The following is a 14,489-nucleotide window of genomic DNA, read 5'->3' as shown; positions in this document are numbered from 1 at the left end:
TGGAACTGCTGACACTATCAGGACGTCATCCTGGACATCCTGAAATCAAGTTTGCTCACACGGATAGCTCATTTATAGAAATAAATCAGAAGTGTATTTAGATTGAATGAAAGATTATTCCACATAAAACAGAAGAAATAATTTCTGCAAAATTCTCATTTCCCATCTACCTCTGTCCGGGAAGGCTTTTGCCATATTTGCAGTACTGAATGGGCACTGGTACCTCACTACACTTCAGACTTAAAGCTTCTTTGTTCCTTTTTAGTAGTGTTGAAAAGATTTTTCTAACCGAAATCGTGGAAGAGAATAACAACAAGCAAAAGTTGTCACAATATTGCAGTACACTGGGGCCACTTCATTCTCCCCTGGTCATGTCATGAACTAATTCTTAGTTCCTAATTCACTTACTGCTGTTTTAAGAGAAATCTTTAAATGTCTTTAAGAGAGCCTATCGCAGTGGCTTGCAAAAGTGTAATTTATGTCTTTATCCTGGTTTTGTTTGTTTGTTGTGTGTTTTTTGTTCGTTTGTTTGTGATTTTTTTTACTGGAGAATATATTGGATATATAGTGAATTCCATTTTTCCATGTGTACATCAGATAAAATTACACTGTTGTCTTTGCTGGAAGCGAGATTCCCCCTTTTCCCCTCCCCCTTTGCCAGTCACAGGCTTTGTCCTTTATTGTAGAGAGTTCAGTGTATCTTAGGTCTTTTCTCTTCATTTATCCTTCTAGCTTCAAAGAGAGAACAGTTGAGAGGCAGCTCCTTCAATAGTTTGTTGCAATTTGGTCTTGTCTTTCCAGTTGTCTCCCAGGCTCATAGGCAGTGTTGTCTCAGGGAGGCTTTATCTATCTTTGTGCTGCTACTACCAGTATCTCATTTCTTTAAGAGTTAGAACCCCTCTCTTTTTTTTTTTTTCATCCTTTGCCATTGTTCTTAAATTGAGCTTTTATAGCAATAAATAAGGCAATTTCATGTTTTAACTGAGATTTTAATTTGTTTCAAAGGGGTTTATGGTGTTCCATTCCTTTCAAAAATGCAGTTTAAGAATAGGTGGTCATCTAAAACTAACCACTATGTAATTAGTTAGCTAGCAATTTGCATTTTGGAGCTTCATTTTTTGTTGAGGCCTGTGATCTTGCTTGCTGTATAGGAATAAATTGTGGAGGTCATGTGACCTCAGCCAAAGCAGAACTCTCAATATTTTTTATGGACTTTGCAGTTTCTGCTCAATTCCTTCTCTTCTCACTTAAGTATTCTGCTCTTTTCTCTCTGAGATTTTCTTCCCCTAGCTGCTCTACAGAGTCTTGGTCTCCTTGAAATGTTCAGAATTACCTTAAACCTTACCAAAAGAGAGGGATTTTACAGATCTAAATTAAAAAGAGTATTGCAGAGCACTTACTATAACCTCAGCAAGTGGTTAGACATGTTTGTCTACTAACCCAATTAATTTTTGCAAGTAGTTGTGAGGGAAGTTTAACACACTGAAAGAATAAAACAGTACTCTGCAGAAAATAAGTGCTGACCCTGGAAATAATTTTAAAAAGTGTTTTGAAGGTTTTGTGAGTTGGCATACTAAAGTGAGCTGTGTAATACAGCTTTTAATATTTGAGATACAGATATAATTTTTTTCTATTTCCGATCTGCCTAAAAATTGTCATCTGATTTCTTACAGAGCTGATCCTTTATCCAACATGGTTCTTACTTTCTCTACTAAAGAAGATGCCATTGCTTTTGCTGAAAAAAATGGTATGTATTGTACGAATGGGCTATGAGGGGTTCATCCTTCTATAGGCAATCTTGATCTCAAAGTATTAACAACAGAATAAGTACAGGATAAAGTACCTTCCCTCTGTTCTGCAGAATTGGTAGACTGCTAGTGTTCTACAAGAGGAGGAGGAAAATAGGAATGGGGGATATTTCCAAGGGTGCTGAAGGCGTTGAATCTAGACTTTCCACTCTCTAGAAAGGTGTTTCAGTCATTAATATTAAAATGTAATATTAATATTAAAATGCTTTTGCAAGTATCTCCGTTTTGAATGAGAGCTGAATGAGACCTTGCTCAGGTCTTGAAGGAAAGTTAATACTTGAAGTGTATCCCAGGCTTGGTGTTCCGGCTACATGGCAATGTGTTCTTTGCCTGAAGGCTTAACATGAGCATCTCAGTTCTTACTAAGGGAAACTGTCAGAGCGCTTGTGAATATTTGATAATCAGAAAAACTAAAATGACTACCAAGTAAGCATGTTGGACTTCATTTTTGGCTGTGTTGCAGCACAGATTTATTGTAAAAGGAACCCAAGAGGATCATCACGTCCAACTCACTGCTCCTCACAGGACTGCCTAAAAGTAAACAGTGTGACTAAAAGCATCGCCCAGATAATCACTGAACTCCGACAGGCTTGTTGTCCTGGTCAGTTCCCTGGGGAGCTTGTTCCCATGACCAACCACTCTTTCAGTCAATATGCTTTTACTGTTGTTGAGTCTGGATTTCCCCAGATGTAGTTTCATTGCATTCTTTGTGTCCTGTCACTGGTCACCAGAGAGGAGATCAGCACATCCCCTCACTGCTCCCCATGAAGAACCTTTAGATTGAGGATGTTACGCCTAACTCTTAGCATGAGAGTCTAAACACATACACTTGATGATGGTTCTTGTGAAAAAGACAGTAGAAAAGCCAGTATCATCACTTAATAATTTTTTAAGCTGATGATATATCAGAGGGAATGTATCTATAAACTTATTTCGTTAGTTAGGCTTGTATTTCCTTACAGAATGATGGTACCACAAACAGTACCCATAATCTCAGCCTTTTGAATATTCAGCAGTCCTTTTTCATGTTAGCATGTTTTTTTGCTGCTCTCTTTTCTTTTTTTTCTTCTAAATCAACTCAATTTTCCTTAAAAAGTTAATCTTGATGCTTAGTCCCTGTGGATGTGAAGAAGATTAATTACGTTGAGATAAAGCCAGGAATAATACACATGAAGCGTAAGCTTCTTCAGAAGTCTTCCCTGTGGTCTTCAGCTTCCAACTGTATTTAGTCTGGGGTAAATAGTACAGTTCCTTGGTCAGACCAAATTATGCAGAGTTGTTAGATGGTTGATGTTGTGCACCACAAACATTGTAAGTCCATTAACCTATACATCTAAGAAACCAAACCATTTAATGTGCAATTTATTTGCACTTTTTAATGGTAAAGGCTAGTATTTAATTTGTCTGTTCCTCTTTGAATGGAATTTTTTTTGGTTTAATAGTCCTAATTTTATTGAAAAATAAGTTCTACTCCTAAGAAATTAATAGGATCATATTTGCATTGGATAATTGTGCAATTTTATTAGTGGTTTTTATTGTTTAATGAACAAATACGAAATTTGGGAGAATTTGGTATATAGTTGCATTCATGCTTCTGTGTTGTTCATGTTATTTCTTGAACAATTCAGCATACAAGAGAGAAAAATTAATGTAATGAGCTGCTTATGTCATCTCTTTGTAGATGCTATATTTGTACTTTCAAAATGCAGATTCAAGTAAAATGCATTTATTCAGTGTAGAAAGTTTATGCTTTTACTGAGTTAGAAATTACTCCATTGTGCACGAAACCAAATAAACTAGGGCTATGACTTGGTATTAATATTAGTAGTTCAGTATTATGATAAAATTAAGAGTTTGCACTCTTAATTTTACCATAATTGAGATGCACCAAACTTTTCTGTAGATACTGGCTTGCCTAAATTGTGATTTCATTTTAATTTATGCATATGATATGTGCATAATATTTTCTGTAGTGATAGCTTCAGTATCATATGTAGCTAGAAATACAAATTTTACATTATTTAGTTATGCTTTTTAAAATACATTAGAAATTTAGGCACACATTTACACTGGAAGTTAGCTTCTTAACCAAGATAGTATTGAGACATATCTAGGTCTACAAACACAAATACTTAACTCTCTCTGTTCCTCCTGTATGAACCACACAAATTTTCCATTACAAAATTCCTTAAGAACCTAGAGTTTAATTTCTGAAAATTCTAGATATTGCAGGTTATTTTGGTACAGTTGGTAAACTCAGAGTTCTTTCTCACCAAAGAACTTAAGGAGGTAAGACAAGCTGTCTTTCTGCCTGCCCCATCTGATGTGCCTTCTAACGCTGGAGTAGCAGTGCTGGATACACTTAACAGGAAACATTGCTGTCCAAAATATTACTGCTGAGAATGGTCTGAGGTCCAGGCAAGGAGGAAACATTGTAAACTGGAAGAAATTAAAAGTTCTGACTGTTGACCTAATTTTTTTTTTGTCCTGTCTGACATCACTGAAGCAGTTGTTTAAAAACATACAGCTTAAGTAACAAGGATGGAGAGTTTTTCTACTCCACAATAACCTTTAGTCAGGTGGTGAGGGTGTTCTTCCAGAGACGGTGAAATCTGCTTTCTGTCTACTTGGATTGTATGGCAGGGCTCTGGGCAAGAGTAACTCCCCCCACCATTCTGGTATTTTTATAAAAGTGACCTCTGCTCTCCGTCATGAACAACTCAAAGTGCTGGTCTGAAGGAGTCTGTTCCAAAGTGTGGAACCTAATCACATATGGTGGCCTCTTGCAATTTTTAGTTAGATGTAACTAACCTTATGTATTTTGGATATCTATGGCAGTGCAAGTCATTGTGCTGGCAGTTGCAAATCTCTTTTGGAGGCACTCGGCCCCTCTCCATCTAGTGTATAAAAAGATGAAGCAATACCTTGGGGCTGTAGATTCCATTCCAGCAGCCAAATGTCTCAATGTTAGGTGTTACAATGCTGAATGTTGCAATACTGAAGTCTGTCTCTGGATCTAGTTCTGGCTGTTTACTCAAGCTTATATTTTTAATCAGAACAGGAGGCAAAAGCCAGTGTTCTCACAGATGGAAAGAATATGTTTTTAAAATCTCTATTCAGTGTTTCTTACAGAGAGTAGTTAACTTGGAAATTAACACTGGTTGGGACTAATAAACATGAAGAAAATGTTTGTGTGACATTTGTGAATACACAAAAATGAGGCAGTGACATGACAACTTGTGTATCTTACAGAACATTCTGGTGTGTAGGTGTATCTTGACTGTTTACTGTGAGCACCTTAACTGTAAAAATTCAGATATATGTTAAACATTTTGGGGCTTACAACTTTCAGTTTTAAAACTAAGGAAGAAAAGTACTGTCTTATGAGTATCACTTAAAACTGCATATTTAACCACTTCTAGCTTCAACTGAAGTATCTCAACTTTGAGTGAAATATTGCAGCTAAAGAGACCAAACTTCGGAATACTGAGTGCTGCCCTGGCAACTTTCCAGGCACCTGGAGGCTGCAACCAATTTGCATTTTGATTTACATAAACACTAATGTCTCCACCTCCTCTTTTCTGACATTTTTAAGCATTTCTCTTGCTTAACTATCACATAATTTACTTGTCTTCTATCACTTCATTCCCTTTTCTTTTTACTCCTAATTTTTTATGTTCTTATAAAAAATGTTAAGTATTAAACTCCTTTCTAATGTTGAAGTTTTTTCTTTCCTCTTCATTTTTTTGGTCCTCCTACCTTTCTTTTTTTTCTAGCTTTCCAAGGTCTCCATTGTCTCCCAGCCTTTGAGATTGATCTTCTATATGTTATTTTTTTCCATGTTTTTTCTTATCTTCTTCATTTCCTGTGCCAACATACACAGGGCCTTAGTGCTTCTGAGGTGCTGTGGAGTTGTGGAGCCATGAACTTACAGCACAGTCAGTCTTCCCTGTTGAGCTTTTCATCGGTGACTGTCAAGTTGTCTGTAGTATGGTCAGGTCTTGCCATCTCACAGGATGGTTATTAGCCACGTTTCAGTATTCTCCATTGCCAACTAGAAAGGAATAGATTAGTGGGTGCCTACATGGAGAAAAACATATTAAATCTAAAACCTTTAAGTTGCATTTGCTGTATATTGTATGCTGAGAATATAATTCTCGTTGTTTCTTGTCTTCCCCTGCCGCATAACCTCTAGGCTGGAGTTACGATGTTGAAGAGAAGAAGATTCCAAAACCTAAATCCAAGTCTTATGGCGCAAATTTTTCTTGGAACAAAAGAACAAGAGTGTCTACAAAATAGGTTGGCATTGGCTGTGTGACTGTGAATAAAGTCAGCTGTGCTATATTTATAGTCCATGTATAATACATCTCTTAATCTCCTAATAAATTTGACCTTTAAACTACATATGTGTCTTGTGATGTCTATTTAAAATGTTTTTGATGTCTCCAATTGAACCTGTTACAAACTTCCCTATAAATAGAGGAGATTTGAAGTGTTCATACTTCTAAAAAATTGCTTTACTAGGAATATCAAAAGGAATGTTTGAAATCAGCTGCAACTTTAGAGATTATGATTAATCTTTGATGGTAATTTTATATCTACTATCCTGTTTAAACTTCTGAAGTTTAGTAAGTTCAATAAGCTTTGCATATAAAAAGTCTTTGAATAAAAGCTGGGGTTTTTTTCTTTCAATACAGGACAGTTTTGGCAGTTGAAGAGCAAAGGATGGGTATAACTCAAGACCGTTCTGTATAAATGTATGTTATATAACTCCTTTCTGCTGAAATTACTACTTTCATTATTCCAGAAGAATTCATGACTGGAATAGAAAGCACTGGGTTTTGTTTTGGTTATAGAGGAGGTTTAGTCCAAAAGATTAAGATTGCAGTTGTTTCTCTGTGATGTTCTTGAAATGTGAAACTAAGCCAGTTAAATATTCACAAATTAAGTCAGAATAGTTGGGTGCCTCATACAGTATCAGCATATACTAATTACTTAATTATAGTTCTGGGTCTTTTATTGCTATTTACATGTTTATCTGAATTGAGGTTTCCTGTTGCTTAACAGGAGATGTGATGATAGCATCTCAGCCTTAACAGCAAGTATATATACTAAACTCAATTTGTCTTAAATGGTGTTAAATTATTAGTTTTAAAAATGCACAATGTTGTATTTGGAATCTTTGGTTATATATCTTTGGCTGTTGCTTTATTCACTTTAACTTAACAAGTTATGGTATTGACATATGATAAGTGAAATGTATTACAAATGGGGGGGTGTTGTACCTTTTTCTTATGCAACTGAGAGTTTTATCCCAGCTGTCACAAAAGATACTGTTGAGACATCTCTGTCCACATAGACCTAAGTACTGGTGTGAGTGCTGTGCACTAGCTTTTAGCTAAAAGGAGGCATAAAACTATCTTATGTTGCCCAGATTTTATTATTATATAGCATATATTCTTGCTTCAGTTTTAACCAGCTCCCTGTATGCTGGCTAGCATTCATTTAAGGCATTGGTTCTGACCCAGTTTCAGCATAATCAACCAGTTGGATGAAGTTGCTATTTTCCTATCACAGACGAGAACTGTTATTCCAATTCATCTTCTATTGAATTTTGAATGCAGAATTCTGCAGTGGAGCCTGAAGTCGTCCAGGAACACCAAAGTGCACCAAACTGGAATCCTAACAGGCCAGAATCTACTGCATCTTTTTGTATTCCAGTTCAGCTTAATATGCTGATACTACTAAGAAGACAGTAATAAGAAAAGTTTTTTTCTTCTGTTTTTTTCTAAGTAAAGAGCAGCAAGTTCATTAAATTAAGATCTTCAAGCTTTGTCAGATTATTAAAACAAGAAATCCACAGATATCTAATGCAGCTGAGACACAGCTTGGTTTGTGAAATTACATGGTCCATAGAATTGACTGATTAGTATTAGATACCTAACATTATCTTTGGACACCTAATTCGTGAAATTGCTGTCTGTTAATCTATACTTCTCATAACTAGAACCAGTTCCACAGAAAGCACAGCTTCTTGTTTCTTTGTTTCTACTGGAAAGATAATGGAAATACTTAAAAGGAGAATTTGATAAATCACCTTTTATTTCTAAGGAAGAAATCTTTTTTGTTTGTTTGTTTTAAACGGGTACGTTCATTATGATTCTGTATTGTTCAGGCCACCTTGATGTTTTTAAGTTGTGTTTGAGACCAGGATCTTCTCTTCCTTTGATCATTTTCCTAGGACTTGGATTTTTTGATCCTGTTACATGGATTAAGAATGATCATGGTGACAGTGGGAATAGATTGATTATAGTCACTACAGTCTTGAAACCCTAGAAGTAATACTGAGGGCATGAGCTTGGAGAGGATCAGTTGCAGCAAGAATATATTTTAGAGATCAGAAGTTCTATTAGATACTAAATTCTTTAGCCTTTCATTAATTTACCAAATCATTATAACTCTAGGCTGGAACTGAACTTGTACAAGGTGATCTGGCTGTCTTTAGTTAACTGCCTTCAGAAGTGAATGTTTCATAGGTGAACTTCAGCTTCTAGCTACTCTGCAATATGTTGTGATAAGTAAAATCACTCCTGAAGCTTGAATATATCAAAAGGCACAACACGTAAACTACCATAATAGGTCATTCTTGATGATAGAGATTAGCCATTCATTTGAATAAGAATTAGAATGCTGAATGAGATTAGAAATTCATTTTGGTGGTAGATGTAGCTGTGCTGCATCCAACTAATCTAAGCTTTTAATGGGAAGAATATTTGAAAACTGTGAAAGTAACAAAATCATTACTGGGTAAAGAAGTGTAAAGCTCAAAAGTAAACTGAACATGTTCTTTACCCAGTGGGATTTGTTTGCATCTCAGGTGTCTTGTCACCTTACATGGCACTAGCAAAAGAGTGTTAAAGAATTAATAGACAGCTGCAGTATTCCAGAGTAATGTACCACAAATGTTACATTTACATTCTTTCACTGAGCTGTGTAGAATTGAGGTGTCTTCTTTCCAGTTTTGTAGCTTCCATTATTGTGGAAAGCCCGCTGCAAAGAATGAGCTGATTTGAAGTAGTTGATGTTTTGGCTTCAGTAGTTATGTTGTGTGGAGAAAGCATGCTGCTGCTGGAGACAAAGTCCTTTCACATTTCTAACAAACTATCCATAGAACCTTTCTGAAAAAGGCTTATTATCTGTCATTTCTGTCTCAGCCAGCATATCATAATGAGTTTTGGATTATTCCTGTCAAGTCTTGGTGAAGGTTCCTTCTTCAAAGAAAGAAGCAGCATCATAGTATCTTTCCTCCGGTATGCTACTAGCTTTTAATCCTGTCAACTCTACAAGGGATATGGTATATAGGTTTGAGGGTTTTTTCGTGTCTCTTGTCCACTTGACATTTTCATACATGAGTTTTGAAAGGTTGGCCACTCCAGTTCTATAATTACTGCGTAAAACCAAGAATGTTTTAGTGAAATTTTAACTTCGCTAATAAACTACAGTTTCTTTATTTTACTGCACATTTATGTTTCCACCTTCCTGACAGCTGATAGCAAGTGTGCATCCTGCAGGTACCAGGAATATTGTCATCATTCATAATTCAAATTAACTATTTTCTAAATTAATAATAAAGGCCCTGCGATTCTTAAAATTGTTATGTTACAATGGAACGTAAAGAATGTCAGGAAACTAAAAGCACAGTTTCAGATTTCTAGCAGAGTATTTCTTAACTGTGCAGTTTGATGGATAATTTAAAACAAATCAGACTATTAATGGATACTATGAAATGGAAAAATTATTTATCCATATATTGAAAGTTTGGCCATGTGCTAGAAAAGGAGAAGCTAATTTGGACGATTACTAGCTTTTGCCTGTATTTTCACACTTGTGTAGTTTGGTTTTGCGAGATACAGTTATCTAACTATGGCTATTTCAGATACTACTTATTTTCACAATCTTCATAGGAGTTGGTGGTTATGGGGACAGGGTAATTCAAGCAGTTCATTTAGATTTACAGAAGGCTTTCAAAAAGGTCTCTTATGAAGTTACAGAGCAAGGCAACAGCACACGTAAAGACGTAAGTATCTTTTATTTGAGAAGCAAATCTCTAACATGGAGGAGAGAAAACTGAGGACTAGTATGGGTGGCCTCTAAAATCACAAGTAATCCAGAGAGTACTGTATAATTCACTGTTTTAAACAGGCACATCAACATACTCATGAGAATGCAGCTTAAAAATAAATAAGTACATTTTCACATAGCAGATTTTGAAATTCATTGGCAATTTTTTGACTACCAAAACTAGCTTTACATTAGATTCAGTACAAGAAATGCATGCTATAAACGTCTGCATTAAATATAAAATAGTATCCTGTTTAGTAAAATCCCTGAGATAAAGGCTGCTGACAGCTGGAAAAGGGTATACTTGGAGTATCCCTGTTTCTATGTTCTTTCTTTGTCAGTCACTATCAGCCACTGCCAAAGCTGAGTTTGTTCAGGTGGCTATACTGATCTGGCACAGAATGGCTGTTCTTTGTACTGTTTGCCAGCATGGCATTCCAACATTGTCTGCTATTGTGTGTTGTCAATGTTTTGTGATAATTAAATACATCCTTTATAGTGAAGAAATGACCACAAACAGTTTCCACTTTGAAGCTGAAGGACATTCACTGTTGACCATCATGATCTTCAGTGATCATGAGGTTTCTTAAACTGGGTTATCATACTTGGATACCTGCATGAGACCAAATTCTGCTGATTCAAGATTATTCTCTAAGACCTCAGAAATATTAAATGAAGATACATGTACAGTTTTCCTCCTAAAACATTCTGGTAAAACAATGGCTAGTCTTGATAAGTAACTACAATTATTTTTAAAAATACCACTCAGAAGAAGTGAAGAAAACTGTTTATTCTGGTACTGTGCCTATACATACTGGAAGATATTTTAATTTCTCTGTTATTAGGTAGAGAAAATGAGAAAATTCTTATCATGTCTGTCAAGTAAAGCAGTTGTCTTTTGGCATGCCTTGGTTGTCTGTTACAGGAATATGTATGCAAAGTTGTAGTCAGTCTACTGAGATGATTTCTATAATTGAATGCAAGCTTGTCATTGCTGCCTTCTTCCTTAACCAGCTAAGGGAAGTCAAACATCAAACTGAGAAGTACTGTAAATTTAAAACAAGGACTGCTTATTACAAACAGTCCCTAATAAATTCTGTGCTTATTCCAGCACCTTTTTTAAACAGTTCTTGGATGCTTCACTGTTTTTGTTTACATGATCCAGTGTTGTTGCCAAATAGTTTTGTCAAACTTACAATCTGCTTATAAATGAAATTTATTTTTGCTTTCTTACCCTTTCCCCCACCTGACCACTTTTATTGCTTCACTTGGGATGTCTGCAGAGTGCTTGAGAAAATATTTTTGAGTATGACTGGGGAAATGCTGTAGTTACAGTGCCCTTTGCATTTCAGACTGTCTTATTCATTACTCTGTTGCATGGATCATTCAGGTTTTAGCTTTCCGGTGGTGCATTTTCTGTCTTTGCACTTTATTACTGGGATATGATAGCAAAGTTCCTTTACCAGTCAACACCCCAAAGTATAGCCTTCAGACATGTAAAATACCCAATTTCTAGAAGAGACATAAAATCTCATTTTTAACAATTGAAGGAGCTTCACAGAGACATTATGAAATAAACTACTAAATAAGGGGGGCGGGGGGGGCAGGGAGGGCTGGAGAAGGGGGGCAGGTAATTTCCAATTTCTAGTTATCCTTAGTTTGTAACTGCTCTTTGCAGTTATGCATAAAATAGAACTTTGGAGCAAAATATATGTTTGCCTCAACCCAGAATACTGAACCACAGCACTGGGAATGTGCATTACCTAGATTCCACAGGCTGCACTTGCACAGGTGTAATAACTATGTAAGTAAAATTATTTTATTAAAATGACTTAAAATAACTAGGCTATAAAAAAGCAAAACTTCCCACTGTTAATATAATCCAAATTTTTTAAATAACAGTAAATTGGAAACAACTTTGCTGCAGCCCATCACTGTAACTTGGAGTAAAATTGCCAATCCAGAATCTTAGAGTATCTGTTTTAAAATGAGGTGAAGTGAGAATTGCCCACCTATTCACAGTATGTGGATATTTGCACTTAAACCGGGTTCCTTTAGTAGCTGGTTGATTTTGATTAATTTCTTTAGTGCAGAAATCTGAAGAAGTGAGATGCACAGAGCTTTAGAAATACCTTCTTGTCTATGGGTGTGGTGTGAATGAATGCTAAATGCATGTCTCAAAAGAGAGACTAAACAAATTATTGGGGGGGAAAAAAACCTTGAAGGGTTTTTTAAGCACATAGCAGCCACCTTCAGCATAGAATTCCCTAAAGCACAAGTGGCTGAAGGCTGTCAGAATAAGCAAAGGAACACGACTCAGCAGGCATCCCTGCAAAGCTAGACGGCTGTCTACGTTTGCTCCCCTTCAGAAACAGGACCTGGGCTAGATGGAGCCACCATAACCACCTTCTGTTCTTAGAACCACTTACGTGACTGTAAACAGAGACCAGTTAAATGAGTGCCATCTCCACTGTAAACACCTGACGTTCAATCATCAATACCAATCTTCATGTATGAGAGATAATTAATGTCTGTTGAATTAAATATCATCTGAGTAATGATGAAACTGTTGGATTTATATCTCTATATCTGAAGCTCCTTGCTTTGCACAGCTTAAGATTGAATTACATACATACTTTTATTTTGTTGTATTATCTCAAGTTCCTTCAGGTTTTTATCCTGCCTGCTTTAAAAATGATGGCTGAAGCATCCTCTGCTTTTACAAAGAATGGCTAAGAAATTCCTTTTTGCTTTGTTTTTTTTCCCCTTCAGACTGTTAGTTTGGTTCGGTGTCAAAGTCTTGCCTACGTCTTGAAATTCTGGACACTTTCTGAAAGAGGCATAGATACTACCATTGAGTGCAACAGAAGCATGGAAGTTGGGTGTACTCAGTTCTCTTGACCTGACTTCGAAAATAGCATCCTCACTTCACACCAGTGCCTATCTTTGGATTTCAGCCTGATTAAGAAGCACAGGAGAGAGAAATTGCAGGCCCGATGTTTGAAATTAGGCCTTTATTTTTCAGAAGAGAACCAGAAGACCAAATGGAAGATAATATAGGAATTTCATTGCAGAGAAGGGCAGATGACTTACTTTACAACCTGAAATTATTTGAAAGAAAGAGCTGAGATAATTTTTAGATCCACCCGTGCCTGCTTTCTATACACTGGAAAGCAGGTTATGAGGAAAAGTGGGAAACAAATAGAAATTACCACTTCTTTTACTGATTTTTACATGTTAGAACAGGGTATAAAATAATCAGCACCTGGCTCCACCACCCACCAATCACAGAATGCACCTTAGGAAATTGTCTCAATACCAGGTTTCATTTCTTGCCTCTTTTTCCCACACTACATGATGGCTTATCTTCAAAGCATTCCCATTTCACTATCTTCAGACAATTCTGTTTTGCAGGTGGAAAGCAGCTTTTTGTTTTTCCTCAGCTTTGATCATTACCATATGGTCTTTCATACGTGCTCAGGGTCTCTTTGCAGGATCACAATTTATTTTTCTCTCACTGGACCATTTTTCTGACCAGTTCTCTATACAAAGAAACTACTTAAACACAAAATGATGTGGTTCTTGGAAGCATTTTGGGTTCCAGACAGAAACGGTTGTATGGTGCCAGGGACATAGATCCATGGCCTGGCCTGGGGATGAATGTTATCAGGTAGGAGGTTTTATTTCAGAGGAATGTTAACCTAAGACACAAATATCCATAATAGAAAACAAATGGTGTCACAGAAACAAAAATCCAGTTCTTACTGGCGCCTCTTGGGCCTTTTATTCTTTTCTATAGGCATTGCCTTAAAGTTTCACAGTCAGTCTTTGAGTGATGTGGTTGTGTGTGCTCCATTCTGGTGCTATGTTTTCTGGAGTTTGGAATGTCTCTTTTGGCCAGTAGGCTCAGTATCCCACATCAGTGCACTTAAATGACCTTCACCATCTCCTGAGGGCATAAAATGGCAGAATGTAGCCAACTGTCTCATCTGTGATTAGAGTTGCTTGTTGTGTCTAGGTGCTTATTTCTTTTTATCTGTGGCATATCACTAATCTAGTACCAGGCTAACTCAAAAAAGTCTTATTTTTAGGCTTCTTTTTTTTTTTTTTTTTTTTACCTATTACAGCCCTGCTGTTTGAGTTGTCAGCAATGTAGAAAGTTCTCTGATTCTTGGCAGCTTGGAAATATTCTGTAAAAAATTAGGTTATATTGGGAAATGTTGAGTTGTTGAAATCATTGTGATTTGTGGAAAAATTCTGGCTGAAGTAAACATTAGTTTTGAAATATTTTGCAGCCTGTGAATGATTTCAGATCAAAACCACTAAATTTGTACTAGAGCAGCCAGTAGCAGGAAAGTACATCATCTGGAAAGGTGCAGTTAAGGGTGTGGTATGTGCTGCTGCTACAACCCAGGTGAATTCCCTAACTGTTAGGCTAAGGAATTCCTCTTTTCTGCTGACACAACTAATACCCAGTTATTTGCACAAAATAAGACTGTTCCAGAGAATTGACTGAAGCAAGGACAATGGATACTGATGGGATAGTCATCTTGTGTAGGA

The 14,489-nt window shown here is 36.4% G+C and overlaps 1 protein-coding gene across 1 annotated transcript in view; it reads left to right on the top strand.

Moving 5' to 3' along the window:
- Positions 1-6,212, top strand: part of NDUFS4 (NADH:ubiquinone oxidoreductase subunit S4) — a 47,296-nt gene extending 41,084 nt beyond the window's left edge. Inside the window, exons 4-5 of the mRNA XM_032096144.1 lie at positions 1,674-1,747; positions 6,004-6,212. Coding sequence (XP_031952035.1) covers positions 1,674-1,747; positions 6,004-6,107 — 178 coding nt within the window. The 3' untranslated portion in view covers positions 6,108-6,212. The remainder of the gene's footprint in view (positions 1-1,673; positions 1,748-6,003) is intronic.
- The last annotated feature ends 8,277 nt before the right edge of the window (positions 6,213-14,489 follow it).

The sequence above is a fragment of the Corvus moneduloides genome, chromosome Z (assembly GCF_009650955.1).
Source record: "Corvus moneduloides isolate bCorMon1 chromosome Z, bCorMon1.pri, whole genome shotgun sequence".
In the NCBI taxonomy this organism is placed as follows: Eukaryota; Metazoa; Chordata; class Aves; order Passeriformes; family Corvidae; genus Corvus; species Corvus moneduloides.
This window is presented reverse-complemented; position numbering and strand designations above follow the sequence as displayed.